General features: G+C 42.1%; 1 protein-coding gene across 1 annotated transcript in view; it reads left to right on the top strand.

Moving 5' to 3' along the window:
• Positions 1-13,640, top strand: part of SORCS3 (sortilin related VPS10 domain containing receptor 3) — a 552,458-nt gene that overhangs the window by 475,125 nt on the left and 63,693 nt on the right. The window contains exon 14 of the mRNA XM_080641763.1: positions 2,954-3,061. Coding sequence (XP_080497889.1) covers positions 2,954-3,061 — 108 coding nt within the window. The remainder of the gene's footprint in view (positions 1-2,953; positions 3,062-13,640) is intronic.

Raw genomic sequence — 13,640 nt, 5'->3', positions numbered from 1 at the left:
GTTTAAATAAAATCATATTTTTCCCATTTCAACTGGCAAAAAGGACCTTCTGGTCTGGCCCAGCCCTATTGTTTTGACTCCATTGCCTTCTGCTAATTTCCTTTCCCATTAATCTACAATCACTGATCATTTTTCAGTTCCTCCCACACAGCAACTTCATTTCACATTAGATATTCCCTCTGGAATGGCTCTCACCTTGATCTTTGCACAGCTAGTTCCTTATTATCATTCAGATCTCTGTTTAAATGTCACCCCCTCAGAGAGGACTTCCTTAAATTTCCAATACAAAGTAGCTATTCCATCACTCTCCATCACATCACTCTATTTTAATTGTCTTCATGACACTTTTCTCTAACTCATATTTTTGTATTTATTTATCTGCATATTGTTTGTCTCCTCAAACTAGAATTTAAGTCCTACTGAAGCTAGGGCCTCCCTTTATTGTTCACTGCTGTATCCCCAGAACAGAGGGCACTGCCAGAGCTGCCACATTAGGCATCAATAAATATTTGATAAATGAATTTCATTTTATTTGGATTTGATAGTCCTGTCTTGCCACTATTTAGAGGCCAATTATAACTTTCCTCCTGCCTCTCTGAGTATTGGCAATCCTACCAATTTCACCTGGGGACCTAATAAGGAATTCCTAATTCCTTTGTCTTGGCCATTAATGAGCTATTGAACTGAGGAGGAAAAAGTGCATCTCATGGGGATACTATTCAATATAGTTACATCAGACCATTTAAAAACTCCAAGTCACAAAAATGAATCGCTGTCACAAGTGGCAAGTCAGCCAAATTTCTGATACTTAAGAGATTAAATTTTTTTGTATTTTTGGGAGTTTCTTTAGGAGTTTTGCTTTGTTTTTAATAATTAGTCAAGCATTAGGAATTATTCATCTTAGAAAGTGTTTTTTTTTTTAAATGTCAAGGCATACACTGATAATTTAGGAATCCATAAAACTTTTATGAACAACTGTCTACTTTTTGTTTCTGGATATAGACTTAGGTACACCATAATTACAAAAATTGTCTGAGAGGCTAATTATTCTAATGGGTCAAGAGATTGACCTTCTAATTCTTTTAAATCAATATATTGGGGAAGAGAGGATAAGACAATGAGGCAGAGAAAGAGATGGAGAGGCTAAGAGAATCAAAGAAGTAAATAAATAGAGAGCAGACTGAGTAGGTTGACTAGCAATGGGAAGAGACTCCCACATCCAATTCACCAATGCCAGTATAAGTATGCTTGAAAAAATGCTTGGGTGGATTAGAAGAGTGCTCTCAATCATTCCTTTTTTTTTTTTTTTTTTTTTTTTAAATTCATGTACTCATTTAACATTTATATAGTACCATGTGCCATTTTTTTTTTCTGCTAAGTACTAGGAATGCAAAAACGAATGGCATGGTCTTTGACCTCAAAGATCTCCTGGTTCAGTGTGGAAGTCAGACATGTTTTTTGATAATATATATGTAATATCAAGAAAGAGGAACTATAATAAAGATATGTAGCTGGAGTTAAGGGGTCATTCCATGAAAATGACATGCATGAACCCTCTGAATTCCCAAGATTATAATGTTGATTGAGAGATTCAAGATCAATCAGGGCTACGATAGAAGAAAGCATGGGTCTTATAGGAAAATAGTCTCTACAAATGAACTCAGAGAATCCTGTGTTGTAGACTCAGAGAACAATTAAAAATTAACCTGGCCAAGCCCTGGCTGATGTGGCTCGGTTGTGTGTCATCCTGTGCACCAGGTTGCTGGTTGAATTCCCAGTCAAGGGTACATGCCAGGATTACGGGCTGGATCCCTAATACGGGGCATGCAGAGGGAAGCCAGTTGATGTTACACTCTTCACATCAGTGTTTCTCTCTCTTTCTCCCTCTCCCTTCCTCTCTCTCTAAACATCAATAAACTATTATTTTTAAAAAATTAACCTGGCCAAGAAGGATCACAGAGAATGAAGGGTGTCAGGAAAAGCTTTCCAGAAGAGATGATCTTTGGATTGTGTCTTCTGGTTAAGTCAGGATAGGCAGGTAGTTGATAATTCCAATAAAGGGAAGGAAACAAGTACTCAGAATTGCTTAAGTCCTTAGCAGCATTCCTTAAAGAGTTTCTGATGTGGTATCCACAAAGGCCAGACCTTCTTCTTACCATTGGAGGAAAGATGGCACAGTGCTGCCCAGAACATCTCAGACACTAAATCAGGGGTGGGCAAACTTTTTGACTCGAGGGCCACAATGGGTTCTTAAACTGGACCGGAGGGCTGGAACAAAAGCATGGATGGAGTGTTTGTGTGAACTAATATAAATTCAAAGTAAAGGAGCAGAGGGGAGAGCAAAAGAACCCTCCACTCTTTCGGCTCCACGGGCCGGATAGAACAGCCGAACGGGCTGGATCCGGCCCGCGGGCCATAGTTTGCCCACGGCTGCACTAAATACTCATCCATAAAAGCCCTTTAAAATGGCATCAGGGAGGGAAAATGATCCTAACATCCATTCTGAACAAATAGGAAATTGCTTTTTTTAAGGTATGATCTGAAAGACACACACCTCCTCCTCCTATTTGGGTACACTCGGCACTACTCAATTTATCTGTATCAAAAACTCCAAGGGCTGAATTGATTGTGCAGTAAATTGAACCTCGGGTTCCATTCTGAGTGCTTGAAACGTGACACTCTATGCACTAAGCTCCCTTGCTTAGGTTGTGTTTTCTAGTCTAATATGTTGAAATATCTCTGCAGCCCTGGTGTTGTCTCTGCCTGGGCCAGGAAATGCAGTTTTGATCAAATCTCATAATAATATGGAGAGATGTTGAAGATTATTCCCTATTGATAATCCAAACTGCCAGACAGCGAGATGCGGGGGAGAATTTAATAACCTAAAAAATTGTTGCAGAAGAGTGTGATTTTATTTTCAGCTGTCTCTTTCATGTACTTGTTTCTGACCCAGGGTGAGTTTTGACGAGGGACACTCCTGGGACAAATATGGCTTCACTCCGGTTCCTCTCTTTGTTGACGGGGCTCTGGTGGAGGCTGGAGTGGAGACCCAGATCATGACGTGAGTACTTCTTTTGCTTTTGGTCTAAAGGAACTCGGAGGTCTGAGTTCTACTCTAACCCACCAAGGCCATGGTTTTTCCCAGGGAACACTATACCAAAGCATTAAAATCTCTGAGCTGATGTTTTCTCATCTGGAAAATGGAAATATTTATGCTTGTACATAAATATTTCTGATCAACAGACCAGAGGAGAGAAGCTAGGTTACTCATTGAAATGTTATGATTTCTAACAGAATTTAAAATAGTATTGTAACAGTTTTCCATTCATCCAAAACCCAAACAAACAGAAATCTTATGTCTTTAGATGTGTTTCTCTTTCCAAAACATTCCAGTAAGACACTAGGGACAGGGACAAGAAGAAGTAAAACAGCCAACACACTGAAAACAGGGAATATTTTAAGAGAAACTCCTGCAGTCTGTTACATTCACACTCACACACACTCACACACTCACTCATACACACTCACGCTTACAGTTGTTTTTGTTCCACTTTAGATTAATTTGTTGTCAAAATTTGTTTACATTCCTTTACAATGTGAATAGATGGTGGGATATAGATCTTAAAGTTGTAAAAAGCCATGAATTACTTTCTGAATATTAAAGAAAATAATCACTATTATTTTCTGAAAGTATATCAAATTTAAATCCCTAAAAAGTTGACTGCCTGTGTGTGTTTGTGTGCATGTATGTACATAGGTGATGTGGGAGAATAATTATGGTGATCCTACACCAGCTGGTACCACCTCCTGAACTCCTATAATAACAATCAGACTCTATGACTAAGCTGTCAAATCACTTTACTAAGTTAACAATATTGTATGCAAGTTTATCTGTACAAACCATAAGCAGTATTTAATGCTTAGAGTCTAAAGCTATAGCATTTGATGGATACAGAACAATATATAACATAAGTATGAGTTGAGTTCTAGATATTTGAAGGCAGTAACATAATGTAATTTTTTTCTAAAATACAACTAATCAGTAAATATATAGAAATATGTACTACCGTGTTTTCCCGAAAATAAGACAGTGTCTTATATTAATTTTTGCCCCCAAAGACATGCTAGGTCTTATTTTCAGGGGATGTCTTATTTCTCCATGAAGAAGAATAGGTACACATTTATTGTTAAATGAAAATAAAGGAAATTTATTACCTGTATATGGTACAGTAGTACGGTAGTTGTCAACACAAACCAGACAAACTGTGAATCCTACAGTATCAAGAATTTACTCATTTATTCAATGACAATCATATCATCATCTTCTGTAACATCATCATAACAATCCAATTCCTGAATTTCCTGGTGAATTTCTTGTGACTCCATTTCTTTCAGAATCAGTGGACCAAATCTCTCATGTTTAGCAATAGCACTGTCTTTAAATGAGTACTTCTTGTCAAGGTAGCCTGCTTGCAGTGCATTTGCAATGCAACTGTCAGTGATTTTCTCCCATGAATTCTTCACCCAAGTCACAACTTCTTGCAGTTTAGGTTTCACAAAGTTTCCACGCTGATTTCTCTCCATTCTATTTTCAATGTAGTCATTAATTTCCATGTGCAAATTGTCTTTGAATGGCTTGTTTATTGCAATATCAAGAGTCTGGAGATAGGCCGTCATTCCTGCGGGAATCATTATCTGATCTATTTTTCTTTCGTGAAGAAATGTCTTCATGTCTTTAGTGCGGTGAGTGCTGGCTGCATCCCAGACTAGCAGACCTCTTTGGCTCCCTCACATAACAAGCGGCAGCATTAAATCAACCCACTTCCTTATAACTGCTTGTGTGGCCCAGGCTTTTTCAGTTTCAAGAATAAAAATGCCCAAAACACGTTCAATCTTTTCCTTCTTGCCCTTAGAAATGATTAAAGGTGGGATTTTAGTGCCATCCAGACGAATTGCCAAAATACAGGAAACATGTGCACTTTCGTAAGCAGTGGAGGGAATGTACGCTAAGGAGGCACCCCACTGTTCAATTGTTGTTTGAGATGATTGGCCCATAAACACTGCAGTTTCATCCATAGCAAACATGTTGGAAAGATTGTATTTAGAGAAGTCAGCATCATCAATAAAGGACTTGAATGCAAGTGCTCGCTTAATAACTTGAGTATCTTCCAACCTAAACAATGTTGTAGATCTTCTTGAAGACAGTTCACTTCGCTGAAGGAAATTATCCAGCCAGTGTTGTGATGCTTTGAAGTCTTCGGGGGCTATGTCAAACTGTGGTGCCATTGCAAGGGCAAATTCTTGAATCTGAGCCCTATTCACAACCAAAGCCTTTGCTCTCCTGTCAACAACCCATTCACAGATCAGGTCTTCCAGCTCGGAAAATAATGGTTGCCGACCTGATCCACACTTGCAATTTTTAGCATTTCCCTTGTCCACTTGTTCAATGAGGTTACCATACTCTGCTTGCCATTTTCAGACCAATCGGATACTCAACATCTTCTCTTTGCAGAAAGCAGTAAGCTTTTGGCCCCAAGAGTCTTCCACGATTCCTTTCTTGTACTCCACGGAGTAGCTTTTTCTTTTTGCGCTCATTTCTAGGGGTAAAAAAAAAAAGGAATTGGGGTATCAAGGTGGGGGGAGGGGGATCACTCAAAATGACACAGGGGGGATCAGAGGGGGGAATCAAAATGGCACAGGAGAATCAGAGGGGGGATTACCATTTTAGTAACCCCTTTTGATCCTCCTGTGTCATTTTGATTGCCCCCTCTGATCCTCCTGTGTCATTTTAAGTGATCCCCCTCCCCCCACCCCTGTGCCACTGAACACCTTCACCAGACATCCCCCTACCCCTTTATCAGACATTTACCCCCTGGGGCCTGCCTGAGGACTGTCACTGGGCTTGCTGGGGCCTGGATCTGGGCTGGAGCAGGGTCTTCCACTGACTGAGAACCTTTAGTCATCATGAAGGCGGCCGCGAGCATCAGGTAGTGTCACCAGAGACAGACCAGCACTCACCACCTTCGCCGCGTCCTGTCCGCTCTAATCCTCCTGTTCTTCTACATGCATCTGCGAAAGTCTCCTCCTCTCTCCCGCCCTGTGCTCACCACTCACTCCGACCTCCGCTCCGCCTCCACACAGCAGTGATGTCAGGACTCCGCGTAACGTCACTGGTTGCTAGATGCCAGTTGGGGCGGCCCTAGCGACCAGTTTACGGTAAATTAATTTTCATTCTGAGACAGAGCCTGGGGGCCTTATTTTTGGGGGATGCCTTATATTTCACTCAGAAGGAAACCTGTAAGTGGGTCTTATTTTTGGAGGATGTCTTATTTTCAGGAAAACACGGTAGTATAGTGGTTATATATACAAATATATATTAGAGGCCTGGTGCATGGAAAATTCATGCACTGGAGTGGGGGTCCCTCAGCCCAGCCTGCCCCCTCTCACAGTCTGGGAGCCCTCAGGGGCAGGAGGTGACCCAGTGATCAGGGGAAGGCCCTGGTTACCTGAGCCTTGGACGGCCCTGGGCAGTTGGGCAACCACCATCCAAGGTTTGCCTGCACCTCGGGCCGGCCCTGGGTGGCTGGGGGGCTGAGGGGACTGGGAGACTCCAGAGGCAGGCGCAGAGCGGCCGGGCCCGCCTGGGGGCAAGGCCCGGCCATACTGTGCACCTGACACCCCAGTGGGGCTGAGGGGACTGGGCGCCACCATCTTGTGGCTGTGGGTGCCACCATCTTTGAGGGTGTGACAGTCAATTAGCATATTCCCTCCTTATTGGCTGTGGGCACCGCCATCTTTGTGAGGGCGTGATGGTCAATTCACATATTGGCATGTTTATACATTAAATAAATGTGATATAAAAATATCATGTTACCCAGAATACTCTGCCAAGAGATTAGACATTGTTCCTGTGAATTCCAGGAAATTGATGGAATATTAGGAAAACCACCATCTTTTTTCAGAAGGATCTCTGGCCATGAGCTGACACTTCCAAATTATTTCCCATCCTTCACTTAATCACTAGATATAACAAGAAAACCTTCATCTTTTCTAGGACTTTATTTGATGTGGACATCGAAGAGTTTAAGTACTGAGCTATAGATTCTGTAAGGCAAGGTACATACATCCAGGAAGGTTGTGCAGCCTGCTTCAATTTATCAAGGCAGATGTAACTGCTCATCATATCTAAATTGTCCCAGCATCTTGGGCAGCGAAGATGTACATGGTCCTACAATCAGGCATTTCCTGTTTCTGTACCAGAGAGACATGCTGGTCTTCCTTTCATTTGGGCTTCTCCTCACCTCATAATGTGCTTTTTCCTACATTCTCTTCTAGGAGGTCTATTGAACTCATTGCATGCTCTTCTTGGGCATCATTTTGAACAATATCACCTGGATTCTAATTTTTACATGACCTGGCATTCCCTAACAAATTTAAGGCCACAGTTTAAACTCTCTGTTCATCCAATCTTTAATGTTAATAATTTTTCCCTCAGATTCAGATAGAGTTTAACTGGTCACATGGATGTGAGAGAGATTGACCTCAGGGCCAAACCATTTACTGAAAAGACTAGATAGCACTTCTATTTCTCTTTCTTCCCACTAAAACTCCGTAAGAGTGTGGCCAAGTTTCTGCCCCCACTTCTACCTTGCTTATTGCAACATTTTAAATGGTAGTAAGTAGAAAAGGAGCTAGAATAGTGCATAATTTTCTTATAAGACCGAAAAGGATTTGTCCTTTCATGAAATGAAGATGAGTTTGGCAGCAGTCATCTACCCAAGTATAAATAATTCAGGCTCCCTGTTTTTGACTTTTTATTAAATTCAACATTTTTCTAGTGTGAAAATGACACAAGTTTTTCCAGGCCTCCTCACATAGCCAGAGGGTGAGCTCTTAAAGGATTGTCAAGAGGCAATTTCTGCTTCTGTCCTAGATTTGAAAAGGATTTTAAAATCAAGTGGTCCACTAGGTAGGGCTGACCAGTGCTGTTTCTTCGCGTAATGACAATGGCAAGAATGGAAGCAGGAGTTCAAAAAACTTTTATACATTTCTTAGGAACTATGAGGACAGGGAGACCATTTGGGGAACAAAATGCTTAACCTTGCAATTTCACCAAAACCTATTACTGATGTAGGCTAGCCTTCTAAATCCTTCCCTTCTCTGCTAACCCTGACTCTATAGCTTAGCAGTAGTCAAGGAGAAAAAAAGGTTTTACTGATGTATCTTGTTAACTTAATTTAGAGGATTTAAATGTTAAACAGTTTGTGATGGTTTTTATGTGTAAACTTGACTGGGCCACGTTGTGCCTAAACATTTGGTCAAATATTATTCTGGGTGTTTCTGTGAAGGTGGTTTTGGATATGATTGCCATGTAAACGAATAAACTAAGTTAAGCAGATTGCTCTTCCTAATGTGGGTAGGTCTCATCCAATCAGGTGAAGGCTTGACTAGAACAAAATCCTGTTCCTTCATTGAGCAAAAGAGACTTCCTCCTGCCTGGTGCTTTCACACTGGAACATGGTTTATTCTTGCCTTTGGACTCCAACTGAAACACTTGCTCTTTCTGGGTCTCAAGCCTGCCAGCCTGCAAACTGGAACTCAACCACTGCTCTCCTGAGTGTTTAGCTTGCCCACACACACACACACACACACACACACACACACACACACACACCCTACTTATTCTGTTTCTCTGGAGAACGCTAATACATACTTTATTTATTCAAAAACATTTAATAAGATCCTAATATGTTTTAGATTCTCTTGAGGGATATAAAAGAGGGAGATACAATTCTCTCTACTTTTATGGACCTCTCAGGCCAATGTGTTGTGGAGAGTGGGGATACTTTAATCATCAAGGAACCCTAGTTATAGAACCAGGGAGTGAATAGAGGCAAATGAAGACTTCTCACATACAAAAGGTGACAATGAGTTGGTCTGAAAGTTTCAGTAGTAGTTCACCAGTGGAAAACTGACTAAAGGTAATGTAAGCTTGAAGAAAGCACAAATTTTTAGCAGTTTGTTGAGTACTATCACCTGGATACCAAACAGGAGGTTTGGCACAGAACAGGATGTCAGTAATTATTTTTGGAGAGAATGAATGATTTCAAGGCAAAGGACAGAACACATACAAAGGAAGGAACCACGAAAGAGCATGATTGGGTGTAAAGAGTTGAGATTATGAAGGGATTTAGTTTACTTTAAGAATTTGACCTGCATCTGACTGATATTCTCCAAATTGAAAATATGGTAACACCATTCTTATTCTAAAAACTTATGGAGGTATTTCCACTTCCTTCAGGATAAAATCTAAACTCATTGAATGGCCTAACCCCATACCCACACTGGCCCATGTCTAGGATCTCATTTCTGACTTCCATTCCTGCTCCACTGGTGCCTTCCTGCCCCAGGGCCTTTGCTTGTGGATATGCCTGGAAAGTGCTTGTCCTCCCACATGCACAACCAAACTTCTAAAATATCTTTCAAGTCTTATTTTACGTATCTTTTTTTTTTCTAACACTCCTTCCTTTAACACACCAGATGAGTTTTGGTCCCCATGCTATATGCTTTCCAAGCCCTATAAATGTCTACCTTGATAACATTTTAGACAACAAATATTAGGGAAAATTGCATTGTTTATTTAGTATGGTCCCCCTCCACCTTCACCCACCCTTACTACAGACCCACAAACACACATGTGTATGCATGCACACATGCATGTGTATGCATGCACACACACACACACACATACACACATGACTTTAAGTCCCTGTGAGAAAGAATCTTTGGGTATCTTGTTCATTGAGTGCCATGTGTTTATCAGTTTTGTGCTAGCACTGAGGATTTAACAGTATATATCTATTGAATCAATAAATGAGTGAATGAATTAACCAGTGCAAGGTATGGTCCTTAATAATTTTACCAGTGTTTTGATTGTTGTGGCTTCTCTGGCCCATGGCTTTCACATTTTAGGACATTGCCTATAGATTTCTAGAGATTCTGAAGGCCTGTGATCAGAATCCAGTAGTTGCAAGTTATGGGGGCTGGAGGCTGGGTAGCCATCTGAGCAGTCTGTGTCTGTGTGCAAAGGTGTGTGTAGGGGGTGAGAAAGCAGCAGGGTGAGATGGCATGTGGGTACAAAGGGCAGCTAGAGAATGAGGACCCTCCTAGGAATGATTTCTGATTTCCTCCAGCTTCCAGTCCTCCTGAAGGCCCCTGCTCAGGGGTATGAAATCTAACATTGCAGCTCTGCAGCGGAATCCGTGTGGGAGAAACAGTTCCCAGCTTGCAGGCTTGGAGTTTGCTTACTTTTCTTGCTCCTTTTCTTGCTGTCTTTTCAAATGTTATTATTTCAACATTTCCCTGGTAACCTTGACAGGAATCATCTAGTCTAGCCTAATTCACAGTGAAATGTGACCGTTCTTATTACTTACTGTGGAGGACAGGGCTGGTTGATTGACAAGCCAGAGGGCCTATTGCCATTGTAAGCGGGAACCCTCCAGCTGATGAGATGCCTGTGGCTATTAGAGCCCTGAGCTTCTTTGGTCCACTATTTCTTGAAAGGTTTGCCCCCAGATTAGCACTTGAAGGAAAGCTCTGTGTTGCTGGGCTCAGATGTGGAATCAGATGGGGAAACAGATTTCCTACATGCTCAAAGCTACATTTGAAATTCTTTCTTGATATGAAATGTTTGAAGCAGCTGGCTGTGATTTAGCTGATCTTTTACAGGGGGCAGGGGGAACGTAGCCGCCTCCCAGAAAACAAGAAATCCCCCAAAGGAGAGGCACAGCTTTCCAGGAAGAAAGGGCAGAGACACTGCTTCACAGGAGCGAGCAGCAGCTCACTGTGTCTGTTCAGCACCTGCCTTTGGTCAGGTGTCTGGTTGGGCACTTTCTCAAAGCTGATTTCACTGAAATCTCCCAACAACCTGCCATGTAGGTCAGATGATCGTCATTGGGCTAATGAGAACACCAAGGCTGGGAGGAGTTAAGTGCTCGGCTGGCATGCTCTGTAAGAGGCAAACTGAGACAAGGGATGTGAATTTCAAACTTCGGGCTCGGAGCTGAAATTTAAGGAAAGGTACTACAATTCTCCAAGGTGTCTTCAGTCCCTTAAGGGCCATGTGTGAAGAGAGGGGCAGGCTGTTCGTACTCACTAAGTACGGATGAGTGTTCACGGTGCTGCTAGACACCACATCACAGCAACCCATACAAACCAACGTTTGGAGAGATATGACAAATGTGAAAGAATTATAGGACAATTAAATGGCAAGGGATGGCCCAAATTGTAGTTGTCATTGGATATCTAAGAAGTGATTGAAGACAGAGCAGTACAAAGACTTCTTGGCTATGTGGGGAGGAAGGATAGAGGGGCATTCCAGGACGGAGAGCAACATCAGCAAATGTGAGCAGTGGGATGCTGCCTGGTCTGCACAGGGGACAGTGTGATGTGGGAAGCACAAGGGATGCTTTCAGCAGACTGTCTAAGGGCTGATTGCCTTGCTAACTCCCTGCATAAGTCCAGTCTCACTGGCTTATATCTCTGATCCATTGTTCCACCAGCAGAACTGTAGTCAAAGTGAAGGGGGAGAGAGAGCCTTTTGCCTAGGAAATTATGCAAACCCCAAAGCTGCAGAGGTTTAAAGGGAAAAAGAAACAGCAAAAACCTTCTTTCCACCTAAGAACCTGTGGCCACATGCTTAGCAGGGAACAGGCTTAGCACAACGTGGAGCCCCAGCCCTGTGCTTAAATGCATTGTTTAGCCTCCAGTAACTGCATTCAATAAAGTCATTGGAAATGAACCAGTGCTGCTTCCATTGATCTGTTTTCCCATTCTCTGTTGTTTGCTGGAAGAGCCTGACTTGCCTTTGCCCAAAGTAAGTGCTTCGAGAAATCGGCAAATCCAGTGGAACTCCCAAGTCGTTACCTCCCGGGTTGGCTGCTGGATTCACATCCCTCAGGGTGTCATCAGACTTGCCATCCACTCAGAGGCCCACTGTCATTGGTGCCAAGGAACACAGAAGCCGGCTGTGTGCCTGCAATAGGGGCTTTTGGATGACGCTGGGATGTGCTGGAGGCTGACAGTAACCTGGGGGGAAAAGGCTTATTTTGACCAACAGGTTGCTGAGTGGGATAGAGAGGTGGCTTAGGACATGGGTTTTGGAGGTTGATGCTATAGGAAAAGCATTCAGGTTGCCACTTAGCTACGCATGTGAACTTAGGTGCTTTACTTACCTTCTGTCTGAGCTCATGTTTCTGTGCCTGGGTGTGAGGATTAAGTTCCATAGTCTCCATCCAGGGATATTAGACATGTCTGTAGTCTCCCTAGTCTGATGATTAAGAAATGGGCTTACAGCTCTTTTAACTTTTCTGGCCACAGGGTCTTTGTTATACCTCCTGACTCTTGCAATGTAGTGTGAGAGCTGCAATAGGCTATACATAATGAGTGGGCATCAACTTGTAGATGCTGAAATTTAAATTACTCACCATTTTCACATGTCATGAAATATTGTTCTTCATTTGCTTCCTCCCATCCTCCATACACCCCGCACTTAAAATGCAAAAGCCATTGTTCGCTTTTAGGTCACTCAAAACAGGTAGCAGACAGATTTGTCCCAGGGGCTGTAATTTGCAGACGCTGAACAACAGTGCAGCTGGAGCTTCATCCATTGTGAATATGTTACAAACATCACTGAAATTTTTGACAGTTTCTACAAACTTCCCCTACCCATAAACTACTTCTCCCCTTGCACCCTCGTATGAAGTATTGGAAAGACAGATCATTTGGAATGGCTTAAAAGTGTTCTCATATCTGATGCAGAACCCATAGACAAGTGTCACCTCTTTCAGGAAGCCCTCCACTATTTGTCCAGCTCCTCCTCATTTACTTTTATTGAATTCTTATCTTATGCCTCAGGGTTTGGCTCACAGCTATATTTAATTTGGTTTGCTTTTTTATATATATTGAGGCAAGCTTTGCAAAGTCAGAAACACCTGGCAATGTTGAACACAGATGCCCATTGTCCACCAGCCTGCTAGAGCTGCATGGTAGCTGCCCACTTGCGATCAGACGTGCTGTTTCTTGCCCCATCTCTTACCCGATGTGCATGCATCTGCCCCCGTTGCTTCAGCTCACTCACTGTCCATTTAAGTTGTCCTCCTGGCTCCTGTAAGATTTTGAATGTGTGATGTTTAATATAAATTCTACATCCACACTTTTATACCTGTATTGTGTTTCTTACAGTTCTTCTTGAAGGTTTTAAAAATACAGTTAAGTACAAAGAATAATGTCACAAGCACTTTTGTACCAACTACCTAGAATGAATAAATATTAGCACGCTGCCACTTGGGCTTCAGATTTTTAGGAGAAATGAGCAAGGCATCCCAGGTGGAGGTAGTCCTCTAGGTACTGCCCATTTTCAGACCTTTTATCCTTACATCCTCCATAAATCAATGGGTGCCATGAATTCGATGTATATTCTTCTAATACATGTGTGTATACATTTCATGCATATCTATTCATAGAAATATACGTGACATTGCTGTGTTTTACAAATGTATAATGTAGCTAAATGCTATCATTCTCCTGCATCCTTCTGTCATTCAATATTATTGATTTTGGGGTATATCCATCTGGTCCAG

This window comes from Plecotus auritus (genome assembly GCF_963455305.1).
Source record: "Plecotus auritus genome assembly, chromosome: 9".
Classification (NCBI taxonomy): domain Eukaryota; kingdom Metazoa; phylum Chordata; class Mammalia; order Chiroptera; family Vespertilionidae; genus Plecotus; species Plecotus auritus.
This window is presented reverse-complemented; position numbering and strand designations above follow the sequence as displayed.